Source organism: Episyrphus balteatus, chromosome 1, assembly GCF_945859705.1.
Source record: "Episyrphus balteatus chromosome 1, idEpiBalt1.1, whole genome shotgun sequence".
NCBI lineage: Eukaryota > Metazoa > Arthropoda > Insecta > Diptera > Syrphidae > Episyrphus > Episyrphus balteatus.
This window is the reverse complement of record NC_079134.1, coordinates 114,669,466-114,684,217: the sequence shown is the minus strand read 5'-3', so window position 1 is coordinate 114,684,217 and position 14,752 is coordinate 114,669,466. Positions and strand designations below refer to the sequence as shown.

At 32.8% G+C, this 14,752-nt stretch overlaps 1 protein-coding gene across 1 annotated transcript; it reads right to left on the bottom strand.

Moving 5' to 3' along the window:
• Positions 1-2,184: 2,184 nt before the first annotated feature.
• Positions 2,185-10,303, bottom strand: LOC129906556 (ankyrin-3-like). Its single transcript, XM_055982362.1, has 2 exons — positions 10,165-10,303; positions 2,185-4,906 (listed from the first exon to the last, which is right to left on the bottom strand). The coding sequence occupies exon 2, from the start codon at positions 4,860-4,862 to the stop codon at positions 2,220-2,222; it is 2,643 nt and encodes an 880-aa protein (XP_055838337.1). The 5' UTR covers positions 4,863-4,906; positions 10,165-10,303; the 3' UTR covers positions 2,185-2,219.
• Positions 10,304-14,752: the final 4,449 nt, after the last annotated feature.

Sequence of the window (14,752 nt, the reverse complement as noted above, 5' to 3'; positions counted from 1 at the left end):
TTTTTCTATTTCGAAAGTTTGGGCGTTTTGGGCGCCTCCCTAAGCGCAGTTAGGCCTGCGTTAGACGTGTTCATAAAGTCAGATCTGCGATCGACTAACTTAGTCCAACTGCAACTGCAGTTCTGTGGCCAGATTATGGAATACGAAGTCCTTCGTTTAAGATTCGATATCTCTCTTCCGACTCGCGTCGAATATCTTAATTATGGAATTCGAAAGCGAATATTTCCAATTTTTTTAAGATATTGGGCCACTTAATATTTCACCTATGAGGATGTACATGAGCCATCTAATAATCACAAATTTCACAAAACTTAATTTAAATTGCTTTCTGTGCATCGTTATAAATATCCTCATAGGTGAAATATTAAGTCGCCCAATATCTTAAAATAAGGGTTACATATTGTACTAACAGTCCTATTAATTTGATCCTTTTATCACAAACTGCACAATTATTTTTCATACTTTTACTTTTGCACCTCACTCCTCAAAATATTAATTTGTATGAAAATTAAATAAAAAATAAAAGCAAGCAATTTAAGTTTTGCATGAAAATTTAATATTCCATGGTAAATATAATTCATTTTTTGATTATTTTTGATTGTCATATGATATATAAAGTATATATGCCGTTCAAAAAAATGCTAAAGTTTTCCATGTGCTGCAATGGTACCATTTCAAAAGTGTTCTTTCTCGCTAAAACAAAAAACCCTTTAACCCGAAATATTTTGATGAGCATATTTTATTATTTTTTATATGGTATTTTAAACGTGCATACAAAATTTCATCAGCCTACCACTTATTTTCAAGGAGTAATTGGTAATATTCTGACTCTTGTTCCTTAGGTAAAAGGCAATTCATAGAGAGTCCAATAACTTTTTACATGATGGTCGAGACATTTTGGCATTGATTTTATTCGATCGGGCGTTAGAAAATACCTCGAAATCATATATCATATTAATACAAATGTTTCATTAGCTATACTATGATATGCAACAAATCGAGTGCAACACAGAAAAAGTCTTGTATCTACCCTTCCGGATGGAATACAAGGCGACCCAATATCTCAAAATAACTCTTGTATTGAGTACTACCAACGATGTTAATTTCATGCTTTTATCACAAAGTGCATGATTGAACTCTTTTTTAATGCTAAGCCGCCTCACTAAATAGTGAGACCGAAAAAAGTTCTAGCGACATGAAAAAGTATAAACCAAATTCGCAGAAAAGAGGTGGGTCTACAGAGGGTTAAATTGTGTATTCTGATACAAAGAGTTTAAATTGATTTTTTTCGGATTAGGGTGGCTCAAAAATATGTTATCTTCTACAGTTGTGAAATTCGAAAAAAATTCAACATGGCTATTGTTTTGACCGAATTATCTAAGAAAAAAAATTCCATTAGGGTGGTTCAAATTAAAAAACAAAAAAAAAATTGATTTTCACATGGTTTATGAAAAAGACATCTTCGCATTAATGGGATCAGAAACATGGTATATTTTACATTTACTCTTGGAATTCAACTGAAATCAAATCGATCATTTTTTTTCAAACGCAAAAACAAATTTTTTTTAAACACTCTAATTAAAAATATTTTTTTACATTCAATAATTTGTTTCAAATGTGAACCACTCGTTTTTTTTATTCCGCTATTAAAAGTAGACGAATATTATGTATGTATTTTTTTTTGAGCCAATTTTTTGCTAATGTAACACGGTTTACAAATTTTCCGTGTTATTAAAAACAATGTTTTCGGGAACTGAAAACGATTTTTTTTTCTAAATAAACGAAACTCACTCAGTGGTCATTTTTATATTTTTTTCTGACGTTTATGAACACTTAGTGACTGCTGACAATTGTACTTACGCAGGCCTGCAAACATTCTGCAGAATTTGTGTGATCGTTATTGCAACAAAGCAAAAAGACGATTGCACTAACGCAGATTTCCGACGTTTATGAAAACAACCTTTTACATAGTACCAATTCAAAAGCGGAATAGAAAGCACTTTTGAATTAAATTGACTTTCGGAACAAAATGCAGAGTAGGGCTCCAGGCTTGATTCGTTGTAATTTTGTCGTTGTTCTTGATGGTAAATTATTAAACTTTCCGTTAAAGAAATTAGAAAAAAACACACACTTGAGTTTGTAACAAAGTAACGAAAATAGTATTTTTATTGATTTTTTTATAGTTCGTATTACTGAGAGAAAAACATTGTTATGAGTTTTCAAATTATCCATGAGTCTTTAATGTTTTCTAAATCACCATTACTTAAGTAACTAAGTATTTGATCAGAACATTTATTTGGCATTTTAAAATAGCATTTAAAAAACCCATATGCTGAATCTAGTAAATGTCGCCTTTGAGTGGCTTTTTTAAAATTTCTTTCAATTATGCCAGCATATATTGGAAACTTTTTTTTATAATTATCTGATGAAAAAATTCGAACAACATCTTCATTTCTAACGCATCTTGCCAATGAGTGAATACTCTTTGTCAAAATATCATAAAAACTTAATCTTGCATTCGCAGCAATTTTATCAACCTTTAGAAGTTTTATTTCGATTTTGCAATCCTCTTGCAAAAATGCCAACAAGGTATTATCATCTAAAAACGAAAACAAATCTGTTTTGGCAGAATATAAATTAACAGCTTTTAAGGTTATTGCATGCGATAGTAAAGTTTGAAGAATGTAGATTTTCTCATCTTCACGATCAGCAAATCTTTCTTCGTCCTCTAGGCCATCATCGTCCTCGTCAATAAAGTCATCGCTCATATCATAATCCAAATCATTTGCCAAATCAATAACTGTGCAGTTATTGTTATTCAAAATATTAATATCTGATCCGAAATTAAGAAGATCGTGTATATAATCGGTTTTCGCTAATCCAACGGCAATATGAAGCGGAGTATTCCCATCAATATTTTGGGAATCGATTATAGACATGTGTTTCAAGAGAATCGAAACTATTTCATAGTTATTTCCTTTTGCAGCCAAATGTAGCGCAGTGTCACGTTTATTGTTTTTTAAATTAACATCTGCTCCATATTTTATCAATATTTGCAAAGCATTTTTGTGACCCCTTCTGGCAGCAATATGAAGAGCTGTATCACCATTTTCTTGCTTTGATTTAACAACATTCGTGTTATTCTTCAAAAGCATTTCAATAATAGTTTCGTTTCCACTTTCAGTAGCAATATGCAATGGTGTAAAACCCATTGGAATATTCACATCAGCTTCATATTTTAAAAGAACTTCAATAAGATTTATAGATTTTTTTGCACATGCCAACCAAAGAGCGGTATAATTACCTATGGTAGTTTTAGCATTAACATTTGCACCATTGATTAGAAGTATTTGTGCTATTTCTGCCTTGGCTAACTTGACCTCCGGGCTATCCGGGCTATTTTTACGGATATCAAAGAATACGTCATATTCTTGTGACGCACACATGTGTAAGGCTGTTCTTCCAAACTTATCCGTACCTTCAATGTCAACATCATTTTCAAGTAGAATTTCAATAATTTCTTTACAAACTTTATTTGTAGCAATCCCAAGCAGTTCAGGACTCTTTTGAATATTTGCTCCATGGGATAGTAGAAGCTTAGTCATGTTAACATCAGAGTTATATACAGAATAGTATATAGGAGGTTTTTTATTTTCATCTTTGGCATTTACATCAGCTCCATGGGTAAGCAAGAGTTTCGCTACCTCAAACTGTTTATGTTTTATAGCAATGTGCAAAACGATGCAATTTTCTTTTTTTTTACAAGTCAAGTTTAGTCCATAATTTATTAGATCTTCAATAGTTTTAGTATTACCCATTTTAATAGCATTATGCAGCAAAGCGGTATCATTTATGTCTACATGATTATCAGAAAAACCATATTTTACCATATTTTCAACAATTTCTGAATAACCATTACGTTTACTTAGGGCAGTTTTTAAAGATTTTTTGTTTATTATGTTGTTGACATCTGGAGAGTATTGTAGAATGTCGTTGACTATCAATGATAAGCGTTTGTCAACAGCACAACTTAGTATGGTTTTCCCGTTATCGAATTCATCATTGATTTTTGCTCCATGATCCATTAACAATTTAGCAGCTTCTCTGCGAGAATTTTCCACAGCTATGTAGAGTGGTGTTAACTTATTATGTTCACGCGCATTAATATCGGCATTGCTGCTTAAAAGTAAATCGATTATTTCTACATTTCCAGTTTTACATGCTAAATGCAGAGATGTAAGTCCATCGGCTGTCTTAAAATTCACATTTGCTCCTTTTTTTAAGAGAACCTTTACAATTTCTAAATCTCCATTTTCAGTTGCACAGTGAAGCGGTGTATATTCTTTTTTGTGATACAAATTTGCCTTTGAATCTACATAGGCTCCAAATTGTAAAAGTTTTTCAGTTATATTGCATAAGCGCATTTCAACGGCATGATGAAGAGGACTTATACCTTTGCTGCAAGTATTAAGAATAGCTCCTCTTTTCAGTAGTATATCAACAATAGTTTCTTGTTTTTCTTGAATAGCTATTAGGAGGGGTGATAAACCACTTTCATTTCGTGCGTTAATATCAGCAGCGTGATCTAGAAGCATTAGTGTAATTTCAATGTCACCATTTTGAATAGCAAAGTGAAGTGGTGTATTTGAACGAACTGATCGATTTCTTTTACTATTTACTCTCGATCCGCTGATTAGAAGGAATTTAGTTATTTCCTTGCGCTGGAGCTTGATCGATTCACGAAGAAGAACATATCCATGTGATTCGGAACTATGAATTCCATGTAGATTAATTAAGGCTCGTACAATCTCTAGGTTTCCATAGCTAACAGCATGATGCAGATCTCTATTTATTTCCGTCATTGCACATAAATTTAATTAATTTATGAATTTAATGGAAGTGAGAACTGAAAAGAAAGAAATGCTATGTTATATATTTTTCAGGGGAAGAGGGCTTATAGCCTGTTTCGACTAGAACCCAAATGAGGTAACTTCGAAAATTATTATTATAATTTGGGATCTAATCGAAACAGGCTATATACAGGGTGTCCTAAAAATAAAAACGAAAATGGTAGATAAGGGTAGGTGGTGAGAGTTATCAGAAAAATAATTAAAATAAAATGCAGGACTGGGTCTTGCTCTTAGAGTTCAAGTTGCTTTAAATTTTAAGACTTTTTGTATAGAAATTTGGAAAATGTAGGTACCTACATGGGCACAAAAAATATAAAAAAAAAATTCGTTTTTAAAAAGAAATGAGATAAAATCTGAAATTAAATTGCTCTCCAAAACAAGAATGCAGTTTTGATTAATATATTAAGATACGTTTTTAGAAAAAAAATTTTCAAAAACTTTAGATCCGTTTTTTTAAAAAACTTATTTTTTGTAAATAATTTTTTGGAAAAAAAGTTTTAAAATAAAATTGGTATGCCATTTTGTAGAAATTACTAATCAACATCTAAAAACAAAATTTCAAAAAAATTCAATGTCCCGTTTTTGAAAATTTGATTTTTCAAAAAAAAAAAAAAATTTCAAAATTTTTTTTAGAAATCCAAAAATTTATTTTTTCGAAAATTATATAAATGCTTCTTCACAAAAAGTTTCGTTGAAATCGAATGAGCGGTTTCGGAGATAATCGGATTTGAAAAAAACGGTTCTATGGCAGGTACCGTTTCAAAAAAAAATTTTCATTAGAAGATAGACTTTGTCTTTAAACTTACAAAATCGTTGGAGCTGTTTTCTAGAAATTACACTTTTCCGAAATTTTTATATGACAAGTACCGTTATTTTTTGTTCAAAAAAATTAATTCCAAAAACCCCTCTGGACAGTCGCCAAATAACGCTACATGCCAAGTTTGACATTAATCGGTCCATCCGTTTAGGCTGTAGTTCCTTATACAGACAGACAGACAGACGGACTTCCGGGACCCAGTTTTTTGGCATTCTCTACCATCGTAATGTCATGGAAAAATGTTATCTCAACTTTTTTTTTTGTACGAATGCATAAATTGATATATAGTACCTACACTCAGTAACAAAAGTAAGTATACACCCCTAACTTTGATTTTTTTTTGATTTTGAACTTTATTTGGCTCAGTGGCCATTTATATTTAATGATAATTTACATTTGATATTTATGTTACATTCAAAATAATTGACCTATAAATTTTAATTAATATAAGTTTTGGCATATATAAATATTTGATTTTTAAATTGATTCAAAGTGTTGATGTTTCTAATGTTGATTGGAAGATAGTTAAAGGCTTGTAATCCCATGTAGAGTATGCTGGCTTGTGCTCTACTAGTTCTGGTCCGGATAATATTGAACTCTTCAACATTTCTTAGGTTATATGGTATTACTCTTCCTGTAGGTACACTAGATTGTAGGTATTCTGGGCAAAGATTGTGTTTTATTTTGAATACAAACACCAATGCCAACATATAAAGTCTTTGGTTGATATTTAGCCAATTTAATGATTCAAGCATTGAAGTTATTGAGCTATATCGATCACATTTTAGTATTGTTCGCATGGCTTTGTTTTGCAATTTTTGCAGTCTAGTTTTTTGGGTTATGTTACACAAATAGAGAAGACTTGCACAATATTCAAAATGGGGCTTGACAGTTACATTAAACACTTTTATTGCACTATTTTTAGAAATATTTTTACGCGTCCTTCTAAGGACTCCTAACTTTTTTGGCACTTTTTTGCATATGTGGTCTATGTGTTCATTAAATGATAATTTGTTATCTAACACAATGCCAAGATATTTAATTGAGGTTATTTGTTCTATTATAGTATTATTGATTTGTATGTTAAATTGCAGTTCAGGTGATGGATTATTTAGTATCATAAATTTTGTTTTATTGGTGTTGAGAACAAGTTTATTCATATTTAGCCATGTATATATTGCACTTAAGTCTTTTTCAATATTTTCTTTTATTAGATTTAGATTATTTCCTGATATATAAAGCAACCCGTCATCAGCAAATAGTACTAGTTTAGAATATTGTATCACTTTTTCCATGTCATTTATATAGAGCAGAAAGAGAAGGACACCTAGGATTGTTCCTTGTGGAACTCCTATATTCACTATTGCAGGGTTTGACATTTTATCGTTGACTGTTGTTTTTTGAGATCGATTGCATATAAAGGATTTGAACCACTTGAGTTCCGTATTTTTTACACCATATTTCTCTAGCTTATTTAATAATATAAAATGATTGACTGTTTCAAAAGCACGTTTAAGGTCTAAGAAAACAGCTATAACACAATTTTTTGAGTCAATTTCTCTTTTCCAGTCACTTACTACAAAATTTACACAAGTTTCACACGAATGGTTTGAACGAAAGCCAGATTGGTATACACTCAAGATGTTATTATTGTCGAGGTGTTCTTGGAGTTGAATGGATACAATTTTTTCTATAATTTTTTCATATAATGGAAGCATATTTATGGGACGGTGATCACTACATTTAATTGCACTTGTAATTTTCTTTTTTGGAAGGATAAGTGATTGTTTAACCAAGACCGCTAAAAAAAACTCTTAACACATTTTCGAAAAAAATTTAAATATGGTTTTATTTCATTAATCATTGCCTGCATATTTACAAAAAAAAATTGTCAAATACTTAATGAAAAAGTGACAAAAAACTAAACATAGCAATCCAAAAGTAAGTATACAGAGAAGAAAAAACTATGAAAATCATTTAAAAAATGTTAATATCTTTTTTAATAGCTCAGATATTAATTTTTAAATGGAATTATTTTTTGCTTACCCATCATAATTTTTGACTTTGGGGCCGATTTTCTTCGAAAAATGTGTTATAAAAATAGTGTTTTATAAATTTATTCTTATGAAGAAAACAATTATGAACAAAAATGTTGTTCACAAGTTTGCCAGAAACCTTATAGATTTTATGATATTTGGGAAAACCTGCACCAGGTAAAATCTCTAAAAAATGTGTTTTTTTGCTTAAGTCAAAAATGGGTACAAATTAAAAATTTATTTTTGTAGTTTAAGTTTATTTCTGTATGGGGCATTTGAAAATGCCTATTATGTCCCATATGGGGCATTTCCAAATGCTCCCGCGTGGGGCAATTGAAATGTGACCCACAGTATAACATATAGACTGTTAAGGATGGTGGGGCTAGTATTCTTGCTTTTGTTTTTAGGAAGTGTGCTATTTATTTTGACCTAAAAACTTGAACTGTATTAATGATTTTGTTATTTTTTGTTAAAGAATTCAATTTACTTAAGGGGTAATAACACCTTGTAAACCACGAAATCGAGCGTCATTTTCATCAGCGTATAAAACAAAGAAGAAATATTATTTTCTTTTGGTGTTTGTTTAGTTACATTAAGTACATATATTAATAGGTAACAGAATAGACTAATGTTAAATTTTTTAATGATGTGAAATTTTTTAAATGGCGGTGTAGTTCAGGATGATAGCAAAATCCTGTGCTCCCATCGGGCGACCAGCTAACTCCTACAGTTTTTAACCGATCGGGCTGAAATTTGGTGTGTAGCTTAATAATACTATTCCCTAGTGAAGAACGTAGGATTTTTTTTTACATATTAAAATTTATCGATTTTTTGGTCTTTTTTTCACCGAATATTGTTTTTGGAATAAAATATTTTTTTCAAACTAATGCCATTTCTTTAAAAATCAATATTTCAAAAAAATCCTACGTACTTCACTAGGGAATAGTATTATTAAGCTACACACCAAATTTCAGCGCGACCGGTTAAAAACTGTAGGAGTTAGCTGATCGCCCGATGGGAGCACAGGATTTTGCTATCATCCTGAACTACACCGCCATTTAAAAAATTTCACATCATTAAAAAATTTAACATTAGTCTATTTTGTTACCTATTAATATACTTTATGTAAATAAACAAACACCAAAAGAAAATAATATTTCTTCTTTGTTTTATACGCTGATGAAAATGACGCTCGATTTCGTGGTTTACAAGGTGTTATTACCCCTTAATTTCTTTTTCAATAAATCAAATTTATCTGTGTTCTTACTTCCTCATTAATAAAACAGCTCTTTTTAGTTAAAAAAGTGCGAAAAACTTTCATTTTAGAAATTTTAGGGTACATGTGCTATTTATTTTGTCGCCACTGTATAAAAAACAACGGCAACACTTACAGTTATGAATAACACCTTTTTTCAAAAGCCAGAATTGTACACTTAATTCTAATTTTTAAATCAAATCATATTTTCAATTTTCTCGGAAACTAGAAGGCATAAAAGCATATGGTTTTAGGTATTTGATAAGAAATTAATTGAGGCAGTTTATTTCATCGATTAATTTCATATTTAAAATCACAGTCTTCGCAAAAATAGAATTCAATGTGTTTTCGAACTTTTTTTCACAAATTTTGACTTTGATATCGATTTTTTCAAAAACAATTGATTGAAATCAGTTTGCGTTTTCGAGATATTATCGTTATCGCTATAATAGATTATTTGCTTCTGTATAACTTCAACCAGAGCAGCTAGATTAAAAAGAGTAAATTGTTAAAAAAGAGTTTAGTTTCGTAAACCAAACAAAAATGCAATTTTGTTGCCCAGTGTTTATAATCATAGCAAGATCACCCAAAGGAATCTTTTATATGGCACTTCTTAATTGTTCTGAACAACAAAAATGGAAAGGAGAGGGAGACTGAAAGTGGAACTTACATTTTTTTAGTTTTTAATAAAACAACACATGCATGAGCCTGAGCATGCTATTTATTCTAATAGATTTATTCTTTCTTTTTTTTTTTTGTTTTTAATTTTGTGTACCTTAATTTAATTGCCTCTTTACATTTTGTGACTGCTAGTATTAAGCAGTCCCAAATTCTTATCTTTCAAACAATTCTAAAAAAGTGCCGATACAGCAATTGAAAGTGCCATCGTACGGTGAAAATGGACCGCAACGCGAGCGGTATCTGGGAAAGGGGGAAGGAGGCGTTGGATTGTTTAATTCAGTAATCCGAAACCTAACTGGATTTCTCAGCAAAATTTTTTTCTGATAAAATCTTAGCGAGCGATAAATACAAATAACAAAACACTAACTTATTAGATTGAAATTCTAAAAATTTCTAATATATAATTCAATGATGAAATTTATTAAATTTCAGTAACCCATAAGATATTAATTAATAAATAATTACCCGTCTGGCGATTAAGATAATGGTTTCCGTGGTAAAAGTTGTTTATTGTTTAATCTCGTGCTTGCACAAAAAATGTCCTTTCCCAATCAAACACACTTGTTGACTACCAAAAATTCCAACGATTTTGTTTTGTTTTGATTTTGGTATATTTTGCAATTTTAGCAAAATTAATTAAGTAGCAAACAGAATAAATGAGTTCGTTCACGGTTCAAGCCTGGTACGCTGCTCCCCTTCAAGGCTTGGCCACACCGGAGGGTACGCGGCAGTGGTACCACTTTACTTCAATTGAAGTAGATCTACTTCTTTTTTTCAAAAAAAATTAAAATCTACTTCCTACTTCGCACCATCACAAAAATATCGAAATCTACTTCATTTTAAAATCTCTGTTCCAATCTACTTCAAATTATCAAAATTTAAGCCAAATCTACTTCTTTTTTCAGAAAGCCAAATATTTGGCTAAAAATTGTTCATTTATACCGAAAATATGGAGTTTGAATGAACAAAAATTTTTTGTTTTAGTTGTTTTTACTGATTATAAATTATTTAACTTAAATAAATTTAATAGAATAATTTTTTTTAGCATAGATTTTCATTAAAAAAAGGATATTTTAAAATCTGCTTCGATTTTTCTCAATCTACTTCCATTTTTTCTTCAAATCTAGTTCGACTTTTTTTCAGCAAGTGGTAACGCTGGTACGCGGTAGAGGTACAGGTAACGGTACGGGTATTTGTATGGAAAAAATTCCAAACTGACACATCAACGTTCGGGTGTGGAATTTTTTTAATACAAATATCGTTGCCGCTACCCGAACCGCTACCGCGTACCCTCCGGTGTGGCCAAGCCTTCAAGCAAGAAAACGGAGTCCAGAAAAGACAGTCCGACCTCCGACCGAGAAAAGCGGGGTTGCACTCACACACTTGCAACTTTTTGTGTATGAACACAAAGTCGAACGAGAATCGTGGTGGAAAGTGAGAAATGGAAAAAAAAAGTGAAACAGACATAGCCAACAAGAGCAAAAGCGTCATTTTGTTATGTTTCGTTGAAGTGTATAGTCGCGTCGCGTCGTGTCTCGTGTCGTTGTTATTATAATATTAGTATAATTATAAACAATATCAAATTATAAACAATATGGAAACAAAAAAAGGTATGTTGTATATATCGCTCAAAGTGTTTGGGTTAAAATGTAGTTTCTTCTTGTGTTGTAGATGTAATCTCTAAAGCCTGGTACGCTGCTCGCGCTAAATTTTAGCTCCCATACAAATTATCGAAAAATTTTATCTGAGCTAAAATGGATCCCATAAGCCTGGTACGCTGCTCGCGCTAAATTTTAGCTGAGAAAACATTCCCATACAAGTTATCGATAACTTGTATGGGATCCATTTTATCTCGGCTAAAAATTTTCGATAATTTGTATGGGAGCTAAAATTTAGCGCGAGCAGCGTACCAGGCTATACAAATTATCGATAACTTGTATGGGAATTTTATCTCAGCTAAAATTTAGCGCGAGCAGCGTATGGGATCCATTTTATCTCGGCTAAAAATTTTCGATAATTTGTATGGGAGCTAAAATTTAGCGCGAACAGCGTACCAGGCTTTAATGATGAAGAAAAATCTAGAAGGTGAAACATGCGATTGGGTATCTAAAAAAACACCAACAACAGCAGCAGCATCAAATGAAATAAAATGAAAAAAAAATGTATTGTATTTTATATTGTATTTATTATGAAAATTTCGTTTGCCAAAATAAAATAAAAATAAAACTGGTTTAAGCCTGGTACGCTGCTCGCGCTAAATTTTAGCTCCCATACAAATTATCGAAAATTTTTAGCCGAGATAAAATGGATCCCATACAAGTTATCGATAACTTGTATGGGAATTTTATCTCAGCTAAAATTTAGCGCGAGCAGCGTACCAGGCTTTAGTGAAAAAAAAATAAATCTTGTTCTTTTTTTGGTCGCAAATGCGAAATGTCATCCCTTTCTTATTCCTCTTTCTGGTAGGTTTTCGCTGCTCCGGCTCAGGTCCGCCTTCGGCTCCGTTTTCTCGGAATGGAGATTTTCACCACACCAATACATATGCAATCGACTTCGCGGTGATTATAATTTCCATACTAATTTGAGCCGCCTTCGGACCAGTTTCTGATCCGAAGTCGGACTCAGCTCCGCCTCAGGCGGAGCGGATTCGGACCGAGGTCGGACCTGTTTGCTTGAAGGGTCGCGCTAAATTTTAGCTCCCATACAAATTATCGAAAATTTTTAGCCGAGATAAAATGGATCCCATACAAGATATCGATAACTTGTATGGGAAAATTATCTCAGCTAAAATTTAGCGCGAGCAGCGTTCCAGGCTTAAGCCTGGTACGCTGCTCGCGCTAAATTTTAGCTCCCATACAAATTATCGAAAAATTTTATCTGAGCTAAAATGGATCCCATACAAATTATCGATAACTTGTATGGGAATTTTATCTCAGCTTAAATTTAGCGCGAGCAGCGTACCAGGCTTAATGATGAAGAAAAATCTAGAAGGTGAAACATGCGATTGGGTATCTAAAAAAACACCAACAACAGCAGCAGCATCAAATGAAATAAAATGAAAAAAAAATGTATTGTATTTTATATTGTATTTATTATGAAAATTTCGTTTGCCAAAATAAAATAAAAATAAAACTGGTTTAGTGAAAAAAAAATAAATCTTGTTCTTTTTTTGGTCGCAAATCCGAAATGTCATCCCTTTCTTATTCCTCTTTCTGGTAGGTTTTCGCTGCTCCGGCTCAGGTCCGCCTTCGGCTCCGTTTTCTCGGAATGGAGATTTTCACCACACCAATACATATGCAATCGACTTCGCGGTGATTATAATTTCCATACTAATTTGAGCCGCCTTCGGACCAGTTTCTGATCCGAAGTCGGACTCAGCTCCGCCTCAGGCGGAGCGGATTCGGACCGAGGTCGGACCTGTTTGCTTGAAGGGTCGCGCTAAATTTTAGCTCCCATACAAATTATCGAAAATTTTTAGCCGAGATAAAATGGATCCCATACAAGATATCGATAACTTGTATGGGAAAATTATCTCAGCTAAAATTTAGCGCGAGCAGCGTTCCAGGCTTAAGCCTGGTACGCTGCTCGAGCTAAATTTTAGCTCCCATACAAATTATCGAAAATTTTTAGCCGAGATAAAATGGATCCCATACAAGTTATCGATAACTTGTATGGGCTTAAGCCTGGTACGCTGCTCGCGCTAAATTTTAGCTGAGATAAAATTCCCATACAAGTTATCGATAACTTGTATGGGATCCATTTTATCTCGGCTAAAAATTTTCGATAATTTGTATGGGAGCTAAAATTCCCATACAAGTTATCGATAATTTGTATGGGATCCATTTTAGCTCAGATAAAATTTTTCGATAATTTGTAATAATTGATAGCGCGAGCAGCGTACCAGGCTTGAAGCCTGGTACGCTGCTCGCGCTAAATTTTAGCTCCCATACAAATTATCGAAAATTTTTAGCCGAAATAAAATGGATCCCATATAAGTTATCGATAACTTGTATGGGAATTTTATCTCAGCTAAAATTTAGCGCGAGCAGAGTACCAGGCTTGAAGGGAATGTTATACGAAAAATAGGCATGCAATGACAAATAGTGAACAAGAAAAATAAAACAAACTTAAAAAATATAATTTTCGCACAAAATTAATGTTCTCGGCAAATATTTGTGTTCCGAAAAAAGGTAGACACTTCTCCAGGTAAAATGGTATAATTTTTAATTTCTCTAGTAGAACAACAGCGTACAGCAGAACGAAAGTTTTCTTTTACGATTTCGTTGTCATTTTTGTGGGATTTTTCGTTTCGCATCAGCAGTCGTGTACTATTGTGAGGGTCTTAAGACGATTGTGACTTGTGAGATTTGCCAGAATCGGCCAGTAAATAATTTGATATCCATAAGCTTTTCTTTATAAAGCCTGGTACGCTGCTCGCGCTAAATTTTAGCTGAGATAAAATTCCCATACAAGTTATCGATAATTTGTATGGGATCCATTTTAGCTCAGATAAAATTTTTCGATAATTTGTATGGGAGCTAAAATTTAGCGCAAGCAGCGTACCAGGCTTAAAGCCTGGTACGCTGCTCGCGCTAAATTTTAGCTGAGATAAAATTCCCATACAAGTTATCGATAACTTGAATGGGATCCATTTTATCTCGGCTTAAAATTTTCGATAATTTGTATGGGAGCTAAAATTTAGCGTGAACAGCGTACCAGGCTTAATTTGAGCCGCCTTCGAACCAGTTTCTGCCTCGAAGTCGGACTCAGCTCCGCCTGAGGCGGAGCGGATTCGGACCGAGGTCGGACCTGTTTGCTTGAAGGGCAGGCTTAAATCCTGGTACGCAGCTCGCGCTAAATTTTAGCTCCCATACAAATTATCGAAAATTTTTATCTCGCTCTAAAATCGGCGAATTAAATTCCTGACCCAACGCTGAACCACGTTTGTACAACTGGCCCTTAAGCCTGGTACGCTGCTCGCGCTAAATTTTAGCTCCCATACAAATTATCGAAAATTTTTAGCCGAGATAAAATGGATCCCATACAAGTTATC

Coding starts and splice junctions, on each gene's coding strand:
- LOC129906556 (XM_055982362.1), bottom strand. CDS start 4,862: ATGACGGAAATAAATAGAGATCTGCATCATGCTGTTAGCTATGGAAAC.